The sequence below is a fragment of the Lygodium microphyllum genome, chromosome 6, assembly GCF_053477565.2.
Source record: "Lygodium microphyllum isolate KBCC chromosome 6, Lygodium_microphyllum_v1.1.10, whole genome shotgun sequence".
In the NCBI taxonomy this organism is placed as follows: Eukaryota; Viridiplantae; Streptophyta; class Polypodiopsida; order Schizaeales; family Lygodiaceae; genus Lygodium; species Lygodium microphyllum.
This window is the reverse complement of record NC_141140.1, coordinates 130,462,595-130,478,193: the sequence shown is the minus strand read 5'-3', so window position 1 is coordinate 130,478,193 and position 15,599 is coordinate 130,462,595. Positions and strand designations below refer to the sequence as shown.

At 40.7% G+C, this 15,599-nt stretch overlaps 1 protein-coding gene across 1 annotated transcript in view; it reads left to right on the top strand.

Moving 5' to 3' along the window:
* The window catches only part of LOC148035128 (O-fucosyltransferase family protein), an 89,081-nt gene extending 75,744 nt beyond the window's left edge, over nt 1-13,337 (top strand). Inside the window, exons 8-9 of the mRNA XM_087680097.1 lie at nt 11,438-11,567; nt 12,035-13,337. Of these exons, the coding sequence (XP_087536223.1) occupies nt 11,438-11,567; nt 12,035-12,673 (769 nt within the window). The 3' untranslated portion in view covers nt 12,674-13,337. The remainder of the gene's footprint in view (nt 1-11,437; nt 11,568-12,034) is intronic.
* Nucleotides 13,338-15,599: the final 2,262 nt, after the last annotated feature.

Genomic DNA, 15,599 nt, shown 5'->3' with positions numbered 1-15,599 from the left:
CAGCAATGGAACCATGAAATCAATGTTCCTTCTTGGAAAGGTTGGTAAATTCCTGATTGAGCACTTAATTAGTAATCAACAAATGAACATAACTTGAAATGCACAAATTACTTTAATAATCTTGGACATTGGATATCTTGTTGGCCCTAAAACTAGCGCCCCTTTCGGTATCTCTTCAACTTGATGGCAAACGGAATGAGTACAAGCTGAGATTCACAATCTCCTTTGCTATTCCAAAAGCCCCTTGTTGTAGCAAGAATGAGCAATTAATTCAGGCCAATTGCCCCTTGATTTTTCACGGAGGACTTGCACAAATGGAACTACCAACTAGCCAAATCCTCTTCCAATTTACAATGAATGCGTTGGCATTTGAATTCCCTAGCAATTACACAAATTTTGGATGCTGAATTCAGTGTACGATGTCTTATCAATTGGCACGGGTCTGGAGGTGGTGGTCAAATCTTCATTTCTGTAAAAATTTGGGGTTTATAGTAGAGATCTCTTTGCTATCCACCAAATTTGACTGAAGTCTAATCCAAAAGGCTGAGAAATGTTGAGAATGACTGAGCACAAGCTGGAGAAGGTGAGAGAAGAGAAAGATATTTTATTTTCACTCGAGAAAGGCCTGAAATCTGATTATTGCCTGTATCAAATAGCATTAAATGTTGTGGCCAATTGCTAGGAGACCTCAAACTATTATCACTTGCCTCAATCAGCTGTCGCCAACTCTTGAAGGTCTTAGAATTGCTGTTACCTTTATTAGATGGCTTGATTCTTGTTGCATTAGCTGTCCGAAGGTCTTCCACAACAGAAAACTCAGACCAACAGCTTGTCGTCTCTCTTTTCCTAATGATTGACAAGGCATGGGATCACAAGCATATGAATGCACAAGAGTCAATGGTGCACCTACTGTATAGAGCTAGAATTTTTATGAGAGTTGTGAGCCTGGTTGCTATATAAACAATGATCAAAAGAGAGAAAACATGAGTAGTTAAGAGGTAGCAAATACTACAAAGGAGTGATACGTTCATTCCTTTAAGGGACATATACCCAAGATAGTGATGCTAAAAAGATACATGAGGAAGATCCATCATCACAGCATAAATCCTAGCATCTCAAGCAAAAATGAGATTGCCACGTGTAATCTTCCATGCAGAATCACCAAAAGAGACATGGCACCTCTCATATCTACCTATTTAATAGAGATAAGGCTTTTAGTCAAAGCTAGGATATGATGTACATTATGAAGTACAAATGGAGTACTAGTACCAAACTGGGGAGAGGGCAAGAACCGAGCTTTTTGAGTGAGCATTTGAGTGAGCTTTTATGGGCAACCACTGTTTTTTGTTTCACATAGTCTACTTATTCCACCCCTAGATATTTCCACCTCCACCACCACCACCACCACCACCACCACCACCACTATCTTCACTCTGTCTATCTTTCTTTCTCTATGTCCCTCGCCACCACCACCATAGCACGCAACCCATTCCCTTGAGAGTCATCGACTGTTAGACCACTTTGCGTTTGAGCATTCTATGCATTCAGTCATTTACATTCGATGTTCATACATTCATCGTATTCTATGTGTCTCCATTTTTGTGTCTTTTGTGTTTTGCATTTTTATGTAACTTACTATGTTTTGGTTGTGTTTGTATAACCCATGTTTTCTTAGTGCTAACCCTAGCATGTCTCCACAATGACCATCAAGCAATTGATCATGTCTCGTACTTAAGTCTTCATCTCAACATTTTGTGTCTTAATCTCATCCAATTCTTGACAACAAGCAATAAACACAATTGAAACCTCGGTATCTCAGATAAAGCATCGGCCACACATTTTTCTCTCCATCCACTTGAACAATTTGGAAGTGGAACATGGACAAGAAATGGCCCATCTCCTACGCCTTTTAGCAACTTTGTTTGAGTGAGAATACCTCATAAGTCTAATGATCAATGTGAACCACAAAGTCAATATCTAATAGATAGTGCTTCCACACAGCTTGAATATGGATGACAACCTATAACTCTTTCTCACAACAGGCGAAATCTTCTTAACATGTTATAAAACTCTACTCTGGTAGGCCATCAAAAGGCATCTTGCATGAGAACTACACCAGTGTTGTTCTCGCATCCATCACAATGCATTACAAAATCTTTTCTTTGATCAAGTATAATCAAAACTAGTTTGAAGTAACCCTTTCCCTTCAATTGATTGAAGGCTGCATGCAATTTATTTTTCTGTCCATTTAAATGGCACCGCCTCCTTCTTTAGAGCATGAAGAGGAGAGCGCAATCTTTGCAGAGTGGTGGATGAACCTCCTACAATAGGAATATAATCCAAGTGGGTCCATCCTTAATATATTTGGAAACTATGTGCCTCAAGAAGTGAATCTCCAATAATAATTTTCTTTGCCATTAAGGACAAATCAATGCTTGAGTAATAGATGAAAGACTAAAACTAGATGCTTCTGATGCTCATTCTTTATATGATGTCATCAAGGAATGGCCCTACGATGGATCTATGTTGATAAAAGATCCTATCCATCACTGATTGAATCTCATGGGATTATTGGAGGCCCAAACTACATCACTAAACTCTCTACAAGACAAAGGTTGTCCTAAAGGCTATCTTTTCCAATACGTATTTGATGATACCTAGTGACCCACCCTTTAAGATCCTAGATATCATCTATCCAGAGAATAGGAAAGGGGTTTTTGATGGTAATTTTGTTCAAGGCATGGTAGTCAATAATGATGTGTGACATGTCAAGAAAAGTGACGGGACGGTATGCACTCATGCCATATCAGAGAGAGAATAGGTTTTACAAGGAGAAGCACAAGAGTGTATGGCAAAAATTTAGAGAAGAAAATTGAGAAAAAGAGTGAAGAATGATGAATACACTCATGCCATATCAGAGAGAGAGTAGGGTTTACAAGGAGAAACACAAGAGTGTATGGCAAACACTGAGAGAAGAAAAATTGAGAAGGATGATGTAGGACAGCAGGTCGGCCTGCAGCAGGTTGAAATGCAGCCTTAGGATGATCACTGGCTGCAAAATGCAGGTCAGCCCTCAGCTAAAAGCCACTTTTGTTGCCGAAGAAGGGAACAACTGTGAAAACGCAGGTCAAATTTGCACATAATCTACTCATCGGTAGGGGGAAATCTGGCGCCCGTTAGTAGCCTTAAGGATGTGGACAGCTGGCAACCTGAACTGGCCCAAAACGCAGCTTGCAGATGGAGTGGCAAGGCACCTGGCAGCAAACAGCAAGGAAGAATGCTCCGGAATTGTAATATCCTCCGATTCAGGGTGTGAACAACAACGGAGAGATTGAGGAGTGAAGAGAAGAATGATGGATGAAGAGTGTGGTGTGATAGATGTAAGTGAGAATGTGTGTGAGTCTGTGCCCTATTTATAGGCATTGGGGCGTCTCAAGTGACGCCCTAGAATGTGGGCACCTAGCCCTTTTTGGGGTTGTGCGTGCGAAACGAGAAGGAATTAAGAAAAAGAAACAAACTTAATGAATTGGTTTCAAAACAACACCCCCTCTCAAGCCCAAAAAGGTGACGAGAGAGAGAGAGAGAGAGAGAGAGAGAGAGAGAGAGAGAGAGAGAGAGAAGATCCACCCTATAAACCAAGTGTTCCATCTAAAAGGAGACATGTAGTGAAGAATGGTAGATAGGATGAGTTGATAGGGCCGGAAACTTGACCTCGGGAGAGAAGCCACCTCTGTGTCTCCATGCTTGAAGGAATATGAAGGCCTAGCTACCGAATTATTTTAAGGACACCTTTCAATGATGTAGTGGAAATAGGGAAAATTTGAAGGTGTCACCAAACCTTGAACCTTTGTTTGCCTTCTCCAATGAAGAGAATCTTTAGCTCTCTAAGCACATTTGCTTTGGGACCATGTCAAGAAAAGTGATGAGATGGTATCACTCATACCATATCAAAGGGACAGTAGGGTTTGCAAGGACAAACACAGAGTGTATGACAAATATTGAGAAAAGAAAACTCCGAAAAAGAGTGAAGAATGATGAACATTGAATCTTGCCGATACAATGAAGCAAAGCTTTGAGATAATTGCATTATCTTGGATGATCAGGTGTGACTTGTAGCTAGCTATGGAGGAGAGAGAAACGAGAGGGAGTAGGTAGTAGATAGTGTGAGCTCAAGAGAGTGTATTAGCTCAAGATTGCACGACAGAATTAAAGTACAAAGTACAACTAAGGTCTACGGTTGACCTAACCACACTCCCACACCCTAACTAGAGTTGGATTAACCTAGCTCTAGAGTTTAGTGTAACCACAATTAAAGTCCTAGACACACTACACTTTGACACTTTAATACGTGTCCATACCATAGAAATTACATTGGGCATTGCCCAAAGCTAGCAAATTCTAACACTTCCCTGGAGTGCTAATGTGATGAAGTACAAGGATTATCGATCACCAAAGGGTAATAAGTTCAAGGACTTGTAGAAGGCCTCAACCTTCTCACATGGTAAAGCCTTGGTGAAAATGTTTGCAACATTTTATTGTGTAGGAATATACATTAAGATGATCTCTCATACATAGGATCTCTCTTTGACCTAGTGGTAGTAATCTCAATGTGTTTTATGAGACCATGTATTGCAATAGTACTTGAGTGGTTGAGAGAATGGGTGTAGAACCCTCCAATAAAACATGTCGATCATCTAGCAATTTGCACAGCCATATATATTAAACTGTTGTTGTGAAAGGTGCCATGTACTCACTCTCACGAGACGAGATGGCCACTGTATGTTGTTTCTTACTAAGCCATGTGATGCATGAACAACCCAAAATGAAACAATATCCACTAGTATATTGTAGAGTATCTGAGTCTCCAATCCAATGTGAATCGTTGTAAGCATATAGTTGCAAGTCCCCCCCTTGGGTTAAGGCATGTGTTTGAGTACCTTGCAAGTAATTGAAGATCCACTTAACAACTTGCCACTGAACTATATGTGGATTGTGCATAAACCTACCCACTTGAGATATTGCAAACTGTATACCAAGGCCTGTGTTGCCAAGATAGATAAGACATGTAACAACTTGGCTGTACATTGCAACATCAATCAACTCACTATCATCATGCATAGAAAGCTTCAGCCTCGGCTCCATAGGAGTACTTGTAGGTTTACAATCTTGCATGTTAAACCCATGTAGAAGCTTTTCCCAATACTATGATTGTGACATATGTTGATTTTGGGTGAACTGAATCTCAAAATAGCAATGTAAGAGGCCTATATCTGACATAGCAAATTCATCATTCAATTCATTCTTAAATTGTGTAATTTTATCCTCTTTAGATCTGGTGAGCAACATATTATCTACATAAAGAATGATGACTAGCGAGTCCCTCCTTTCATTCTTAATGTATAGAGTAGGGGCAATTGGATTGTTCTTGAACCCTTTGTTGTTCAAATAAGCATCTATCCTTGAATACCATGGATGAGGAGCTTGTTTCAAGCCATACAAAGCCTTATTTAATTTGCAAAGCAAGTGCTATTCGCCTTCAACCACAAACCCTAGATGTTGTGATACATAAATATTCCTATGTAGGTCACCATTAAGAAATGTTGTCTTAATGTTCAACTAATGCACTTTCCATCCATGATGGGCAGCCATAACAATAATACATCTAATGGTACTCATGTGGGATGTAGGAGCAAAAGTTTCCTTAAAAGCGATGTTCTTTGTCTAAGCATATCCTTTGGCAACCAAGTGCGCCTTGTACCTATCAACAGAACCATGAGCCTTGTGTTTGAGTTTAAAAAACCCATTTAGTACAAATAGCTTTCTTGTCAAGTTGCAACTCAACAAGATCCAAAGTACCATCAATAGCAATAGAGTCCAACTCCCTCTTTCATGGCTTGCAACCAATGTACATCGTGGTGTGCGTGATTAACTCAAGTAGGCCCATCCTCATCCAAAAGTGAACTCATAAATGCATGGTTGTCAAGAAGAGCATCTACTTCTAGATTTTCCACAAAATGTATCTGAAACCAGCCTTCCTTCTTGGAATGGGTGGTGATAAACTGATTTAAGAGGTAATTACAGCAATAAATAAAGGCACATAAAATGAAATACACACTTTACCATAACATTCTTGGACAGTAGACTCCCTGTTGGCCCCAAAACTGGTGCCCCTTGCGGTATTTCTTTAACTTTCATTCAATTGGAAGGAGTATAATTTGAGATTCTTCAATCTCCTCTTGCTAACCAATTGCTCTTGCTGTCATAAATGACCTGCAAGCCTTTTGGGTCATTTGGCCCTTGATTCACCCAGGACTTTTTCTCCAATTTGACCCTTGGCTGGCCAAATGCTGCTCAAAATCAATTCGGGATGGGTTGGCTTTTGAAATCCCTTGATAATCTTCAATGATCAGCTACTGATTTCAGTCCCTTGAGCCTTCAATCTATGGCATGGATCCTAAGGTGGCTGCTAAACCCTAATTTCTGCTGTAAATTAGGGTTTATTGCAGAAATTACAGATCAGCCCACCAAAAATGGCTGAGATCTCCTCCGAATGGCTAAGAATTGCTGAGAATGGCTGAGCATAGGCTGAAGGAGATGAGAGAATGCTGTAGAGTGTAAACGCCCCGAACAACGTAGTATGCTTAACAATTATGATATTCGCTTGTTTTCGAGATTTAATATAAAAGAGAATGAACACTTAAAGCTGAAAATGAAAATTACTCACAAAATTACAGCCATGAAAATGTAAAAGTAATGGAGACAAGATTGAGGGTTGAAGATGGGCAACCCCTTCCCCCCCCTCCCCCCCCCTCCCCCCCCCCCGAAGGAATGTATTTCTGCTCAACCCAAGTCCCTTAGGGAAGAGCTCAGTTACAATCAACCTGAGAGTGAGAAAAAGGTAATTCTCACTCTCACAAGATCATGCAAAGATGTACAAACACACATGCATTATCTATTATGCAATGATAAGAACTGATTTCTTTACAGTATGAGAGAAAAAAAAAGGAAATTCAGCCTTTCTCCATCGTTGATCAGCAGTATATGGATAGGGCTTGCTTCTTGTAGCTAAAATGGAAGAAAAAGCTCGAGAAGGAGGTGTTGTGATGAATTTACAGGCTTGTTGTCCTGTAAACAGCAGTGATAGAAGAGGGAATATGGAGGAATTTGATAATGAAGAAGTAGGGGATGATGATGGGGATGGATGGGGCCAGTTTCTGGCTATCTGTGGGTGCTGTTCATGAGTTTACAGCAAAGAAAAATGATGATCAATGAAGAAAAACGAGCTCTTATTTATAGGAGAGGGGAGAGCTAGTACAAAAGGGGAAAGTGGAGTAGCACAAGACAAGTGTCCAGCCACATGTCATGAGATGTGACAAGTGGTGGGACACCTGGAAACTTGTGTGACAAGTGTCTTGACACTTGTCTCTTCTCTATGGCCTTCCTTTTTGGGTTGAATACTGTCAAGAATAGAAACAACCAAATTTAGTAAGCACAGTCAGAGTACAGAACTTACTATTTTTAGAATGACATCCCTATTTTTTAGGACTAGCATTTTTAGGCTAATTCGAGGCTCCTAAATTTTAGGGACCTCCTAAAATTTAGGGATCTCCTAAAATTTAGGGACCCCCCCAATATGGGTGTCATGTGAAAGCTTTTTCCGTGTACATCGCAAAAATGGTATCCGAATCTTCATGTGACTTTCCTATGCAAAGAAATGTGCATTTCAAGCTTTCAGCCCACACATGCACATTATACAAGCATTTCATGATCATGCCATCTTGTTGATTGTAACTGTCTGTTCTGGTGGATCTAGCCCACACTTCAAGGCATCAATCCTTTCTGTGTGCGAGTCTAACCCTGATATGCGTGAGTTCTAGTCACAGGCGCCCAATCCGGTCATATAGGTGGAAGTGTGAACTATCTTTTCTCTAACCCACCGCGTGGGTCCACCATAACCTGTGACCACTCATCAGTGGCCAGCTCCAATGCACTTTTCTTTATATCTAATTAGTGCAAAGGAAATAAATTTAATAAATTATTATATAGACAAATTAATGAAAAAGGATACAAATTCTGTTTCTATAGAGTTGTGACAGGACAGAAGCCACTAGCTCTGTAACTCCATGCTGGAAGGAATTGGAAGGTCTCATCACCAAGTCATGGTTGGATCTCCAAGGTCCCGATCTAGGCAGTCTCTGAAAATCTTGGGTACCAATAGGAGAAATGATTGCTCAAAGACAGCCATCCTTAAAGAGTAAATGGTGGGTGACGAATTTCATGATGAGTAGGTGCCCTCCCAAGCCTCTGATGCCGTCGGAGACGTGGAAGATGATCACCAGCTGTTGAGGGAGCGATTTGTAGTCTGATGATGCCGGGGAGTGACTTGGGCAGCAGAACACAAAACCTAGAGTGTGAGTTGTCAAACGCAAGGAGAGCAGCCCAAACGTTGACGCCAGGTGGATAGTGATGATACCAGATGATGGAAGATGAGCCAAGTTGCAAAAATGCAGGTCCCAATAGCCTCTAAGACAGACGAGTGGTGGAGGAGGAGATAGGCTGAAAAAACGCAGTTCCCAAAACCCTTGTGATAGACGAGTGACGCTAGGTAATGGAGGAGCAGCCAAGCTGCAAAAACGCATGGCCCAGCGGCCCCTATAATAGGCGAGTGATGAAATTACTGGCACTTGGTGATGTAGCCTGTCGTTAGAGGTTAGGATGTTGACACCAAGCTGGAGATGACAACGCCAGGCAAGGTCGTCTCCACACTGAAAAACACAGGTGAAGGTGGAGCTTGATGGAGAAGGGTGCTGACGGCAGGTGGAAGATGCTCCAAACACAAGGCCTGATGATGGAATAGGGTGCCTGAAGGAGAATAGAAAGGGTGAAGGCAGCCATGAGCCATGAACCGCAATGTCCTCCTGAAGGGGTGTGAGAGTAGTGGAAGGGCTGGGGAGAGAAGGGAAGGGTGTTTGATGATGAAGGAAGAGGGGTGAAGAATGACCGAAAAGTGGTAGACATGAAGAATGAATGAAATGACTGCACATTTACAAGCATAAGTTGTGTAGGCTGGCGCACCACTCTGTGGGTGGCCATTGAAAAAAATGCCCAAAATGTGGACACCAGCGCTTTTTGGGGCTGTCAGTGCAAAACCCTAAATGAAGTGTGTAAACTAAAGAAGTTGTTTCTCAAGAAGCACTTCTCAATTTTGTCTTTGATTTCTTCTACTTTCTTCTCCTCTTCTACCACTCTTTTGACCAGCCAGAAGAAGTCTGTATGCATTAGATGATCAAGGACAAAAAGATAAACATGGAGTGGAAGACTTGTAATGCATTTGCAAAGAAAGCTTAAATCGCATAGGTTAAGTGGAAAGTGAAAGCATGCACACTGACTTACAGTTGGTAAAACAAGAACATTGAGAGAGAGAGAGAGAGAGAGAGAGAGAGAGAGAGAGAGTAGAGATAGTTGGAAGAATAGCTTGTATTAGATAAGTGTTGAATGGATGAAAAGTAAGCTATAACGTATGAATGATTCATACTATAGGTACCAAAGCCAATGTATTAACCCCATAAGGTTCAACTTAATGGATACTTATTTTCTAGTTGGATCTGCCCTTTGGGATGAGTTGAATGCTCCTTATAATATATTGTTTGAGATTCAAGCAACTTCCCTACCCTTTTGTTTAAAAAGAAAAGGTTTAAAGCAGCTTTCAGAGGGAAAAACAAATTTTTATCGTACTGTACCTTACAAAATCTTCATGTAGCATTTAGTGTCGCATTTTATGTACCATACTGTATCGTACAATTATCTCTATAACTATCTAATACAAGCATGTGAACTGCAAAAGCTACAAAAGTACTGCTACACCTAAGGGGTGGCTAGGCAAGTTAAACAGCCCTCCCCAGCAAGAGGGTAAAAAGTGGTCATGTTGCATGTTCACAATGGAACAACTACATCAGGAACACACAGGTGTTACAATCTTTAAATGAACAGCTGTGGATACTTGAAGATTGGTGGCCAATCCATGGAAACTTTTCTAGAAGAATTGCCTGATGAACCAGTATCCTTTCATGTTAAGTCTTGCAGAGCTTATAGAAGCAATACTTATTGTGAATACCAGGGTATTGTTCTTGGAATCTCAATGCTTAGTCTTTGGAACACTTATCCAAAATCTTTAGAGCTTTTAAGCCTAGGGTCCATCAGAAATGGGAAAGGCAGAAGATGACTTGGACTCCCTAGTGTCCGCTTTGGACTTTTGGTGGTTTACATGTTAACATTCATCTTGAACCACCCTCCTAACCATCTCTCAGTTTGCACCTTTTATATTCTGTCAGGCACTGATATAAATGTCTACACAGTTGAGCAATATTGCTAGAGCTTCAGCTGAAGAGGTAAAGGGCACAGATTACTGCCTGTTAAGAGCATCAGCCACCTGATTCTGCTTATGGGGCATGCACCTGACATCAAAATCTGGAATGCTAAAACTCATGCCTTTATCAAATAAGAAGGTAGCTCATAAGCCTTACAATGTGTCTGTAGGTGAGACTGTGCACCCAAAAAGGTCTCCACTTCCTGAGTGTAAACAACTGTAAGCAGCTTTTTGGCCGTAATGGGGATAATTCTATTTGTTGCAGTTTTGAAATATCATCACAAACCAACAAGGGGTCATTGGGGTCTGAAGGGTGCACTACTACATTTTGAATGTCTGCAGGGTGCACTACTACATTTTGAATGTCTGTAGTCTTTAGTTTTTTAAATGTAGTCCTCATAGTGGGCTCAAAGAGGAAAGGGTCTCCGTCCTGTGTCTAATAGGTTGGTCACTTGTTTGTAGTGCACCATGGAGATTCTCACAACTAGTCAAGCATCATAAAAGCAATGCTGCCAAAAAAGAAGGGTTACTACCTTGTTGGGTCACTCTGGAAGTTATGTCTGATTCTCTGGAAGAGGCCAACAATCCAGGGTTAGGTATGGACCCCACCAGCGTATGAAATATAATATGACCAAGGCAGTAGAGCTTGATCTTGAAGAACCTGGACTTTAATATATCCATGTTGAGCGTATTGGCAGCCAAACACTGTAAGACCTGTTTCTATGTTCTTGTTTAGAAAAAATGTATGTCATAATGTTGTCCAGACATTTTTTCATGATAAGGCTGGAAACTCTTTGATAATGCAAGGAGCAAACATAGTCACTTAATTGCCTGTGTGATACTTGCACAGAGAATGATTGTGTTGGGATAGCATGTTTTCTATCTCTCTGTTCTCAAGCATAACAGTTGTTTAGGGGATAATTTTCTCACATGCAGACAGAGGGTACAGTTCATTATTTATCTCGTCTCTGTTTGCTAGAGAAGCAGCTTGTAGCAGTCACATTAAAGAAAAACTGGCCTGTTTGTGATGTATCTTTTTCATTTCTCTGAGTTTCTCTGCTGTTTTTACAGATGCCTTGCAATTTTTACGCCAGAAGAGCAAGAGACTCTGAGGAAATACCGAGAAGAGAATTTTGCTGTTAAGAGATTAGTGCACAATGAACGGAGAGTGATTGGAAAATGTCCTCTTACTCCTGAAGAGGTTGTATGCTGCCATTCATCGATATTCATTTCAAATATTCTCGCTGCACTTTAGCTGTTAGTTGTTAGTTAGTTTTATACATGACCCCATGTTTGTGTGTTAAAGGTGTGAACACCTTTTACACCTCTCAACATTAAATAAGGGTCAAAAAGTTTTGGGGGAAACCCTAGGCCTATATAACAAGGCCCTAAGCACTGTACTTTCAACACACACACACACACACACACACACACACACATATATATATAATTGTGACCTCCCCAGCCTACTGGTCACACACGTGAACTTCATACCTAACATGTCTGTCTGGTTGTCTATTCATTTTTGTGTCCTGTCAGTTGCTTCTATGTCAATAAGTAGCTTTGATGTGCTCACAAAAATGATGAAAATGTTCACATTTTGACTTCTGCTGTGCTCATCATTATGATGAAAACTTTTGGATTTTGACTGTAGTTTTCATTTGACAGGTTGGGCTGATTTTGCGCTCAATTGGCTTTGACAATTCAACTCGCATATACATTGCAGCAGGTGATATATTTGGGGGCAATCGGTTTATGGAGCCCTTGCGGGCACTGTTTCCTCGTCTTGAAAATCGTACTTCAGTAGCCACAACAGAAGAGCTGGCAGCTGTCAAAGCGGAGGGAAAAGGTTTACTGGGTCCTGCTGTTGATTACATGGTATGTCTTTGGGCAGACATCTTCATGCCGACATATGATGGACCTAGCAATTTTGCCAACAACTTAATAGGTCATCGTCTATATTATGGATTCAGAACAACTATTCAGCCCAATAGGAAGGCACTTGCTCCAATCTTCATGGAACGGGAAGGTGGGAATACCCGCAACTTTGCAGCAAAATTGAGGTTGGTAATGAAAGAGACCCCATTTGGTGGGCCACGTCCTCGTATGTATCCAGAGTCGTTCTACACAAACCCATGGCCTGAATGTTTTTGTAAGAGCAATTCTGAAGACCCCCAGGAGAAATGCAGTGCCGGCAATGGGCCAGAAGAGTCTGAGTATGATGTCACAGGAGGTGTTGAGGAAGCCATCTTACCAATTAAAAGATACGACAATGGGGCAGGCAGCAGTGAAAGTTCACAAGGCTGAGGGGGGAATAGTTCATCTGGGTGCTTGAAACCAAGATGGAGAACAAGAAGTCCTTAGCAGAATTTGGCTATCGAAGATATCATTGTTAGTACTTCATTGATGCTGTGTACATTGTTGATTAGGTATCAGATTGAAGGCATTCTTTCATTATTTTGTGCCAACTTACAGCATCCCAATTTTGGGCCTTTAAAAATGTAGATTGAGGGATCCAGCTCCAATGATCAAGGTGTTGTAGCATCGTGTGGCTGGCAGTCTAACTACGGCCAAATTTACTAACGACTATAGTTGAATCATTTTCATTATTAAAGGGTCAGTGTTTGGTTGGAAGCACACCACTTTTGCCGGAGCCATTAGAAATACTGTAAATCATCTTCAATTCTAATTCATAGTTTGTCCCAAATTTGGGACTTGAAATGTAGATCAAGGGATGCAGCTCCAATGATCAAGGTGTTGTAGCACCCTGTGGCCGGCAGTTCAAGTACAGTCAGATTTACTAACAAGTATAGTTTAATCAATTTCTTTGTTGAAGGATCCTGAAATCGGAGGCACACCACTTTTGCCAGAGCTGTTAGAAATGCTGTAAATCATCTTCAGTTTTAATTCACAGTGTGTCCCAATTTTGGGCCTTAGAAATGTAGATCGATGGATGCAGCTCCAGTGATTAAGGTGTTGTAGGATCCTGTGGCCAGCAGTCTAAATACGGCCAGATTTACTAATAACTGTAGTTGAATCACTTTCTTTGTTTAAGAGTCCGTGTTTGTTTGGAAGCACACAACTTTTGCCAGAGCTGTTGGAGATACTGAAGTCATCTTCACTTATGATTCATGGTTTGTAAGTGCCAGTTAGTGCTATGTATTAGGCACTCTCTTGTGTAGTTGCTTGATAAGTGAGTGTTTAGTATTGAATCACTGACAAGAAGTGAGATTTACCATTTTTTTGAAGAGTACAAATATAAATTGATCAATTTTTAAGAGCCCAACAACAAATAAAAAGCAGGAATTGACTCGTGTATGTGACATGGCCACAAACCCCTAAGCCAACACTTAATGGATAGTGCACTGTGTGGTGGGGATAGTGTGTTTTCGCTTTAGTACCCAATAGTTCAAGTGATTTTGGAATTGGTGCTGCATGGTGAATCTTATGTTTTGCAAAATTTCAAAAGTTGAGTCAGAAAGAGTGATTGCATTTCTTCGTCTTCCTTGCTTCCCCCCCTTGTACACTTTCTATGCCAACCTATCTTTCTTGACTCTTATTTACTAACGATAGAAATCGAGCCCCAAGGATGGAGGTGAGGGAGATGCGAGGGGGAGGGCAATAGACATATGGATGATGGAGCACTAGTTGGAGCTTCATCTAATGGAGGAAAGACGGCCATGATATGAGCAGGGAAAATATTATGGTGGTATGAGGAGGCAAAGCATTATGGCTGTCATCAAGATCAAGCAACCATTAATGTAGGCAAGGAGTAGCATCATCACCACAAATGAAAATTAGGCAAGGGTGAACAAGAGGTGGAGCAACTCAAGTGCAAGAATTCATTTTGTAAAACACACAAGGCATGGTAGGTTAATCTAGGTTGGAGCTAAATGCTACCAATTGTTGAATATGAGAGAGAGATTAATGTTTGTTGAGATCAAAACTCACCTATGAGACAAAACTATGTACAATGACAAGTCATTGGATATCACGGCATGACACGCTTAATGGTAATCAGTGATATACAATGTGAAGCAAATGGTAAAGTGATGTACAATATAATGTCCATATAGGGATACATCAAAATGAGGGGTGGGTTGGTGGAGCACTATGTGATGCCATTGTGATGTGATGCCATTGTGCAGTGCCATCTTGTTAAGCTCCATCTAGTCAAGATCGGTGGTATAATATGTTAGAGATAGGTGGAGAGTAAGGATAGCATTTGATCTAGGCCCTTAGCTTTGTTAGGTGCCGTTCTCATCTCTTTACCACTTCTCTTTAGTGTAGTCCTTGTGTTTGGTACTTATGTATCCTTGGTGCACATGGGGCTTTGATCTTTGGAGTGTCACCCCTCTGTGTAGGTGTAGTGTGTGTGATTGCAACTTGGAAAAAATCAATGAGTTGTGATCGTTTGTCTCCTCTTTACAAGATGTCGATATATTATTTATCATTGCTCCCTTGGTCAAAGTCAAATTTGTGGGGGATCATTTAGTCTATTCACTTTATGCTTTGGAAAAAGGATCATTTGTTGGATCTCTTGGAATCATATTTGTACAGTGAAAACAACGGGGGTTGAGCTATTTTGAATACGGACACTCACATAATTGTACTTCGATGTGTTTTGCTTGAAGCTATGTTTGTTGGTTGTTACAACATTTTTTCTTGAAGGCCAAAGCACCTTACTTGGAAATACTTGGATCTAGGCCTCATGGTGGCATGTTATTGATATTGATTAGGCTATTCATCTCAAATCTTACATGGGAATACTTAGATCTAGGTCTCATGGTGGCATGTTATTGATGTTGATTAGGCTATTCATCTCAAACCTTCCATGTTTTTGATTCACTTGGTCTGTTCTTCAAAAGTGGTGCTTGGAATTGTTCTTGGTATCTAGACACTCGTGAATTGTAGGTTCACTCTCTACAAGTTGAATTGTTGGCTATTTCAAGGCTTGTTTCTTCATGGGAAGGTAAACAAGAAGCTAGGATAATGTTGAACAGAATGGTAAGGTTGGTTTGATCACTATTGCTCACATGCTTTTGCCTATTAGACCCCTTTGTGAGGGTTTTTTCGTATCTTCAGAGGTGGTTCTCACTTATGGGAAACCATTTCAGGTTCCTTGCATGTTTTGCAATCCTTTCCCCTCTTACACTAGGATAGCCCTTGTTGAAGCCCTTGTCAACTAGAAAATATATGATAACCAAGATTGAAAAAGTCTTATCTTCAATTA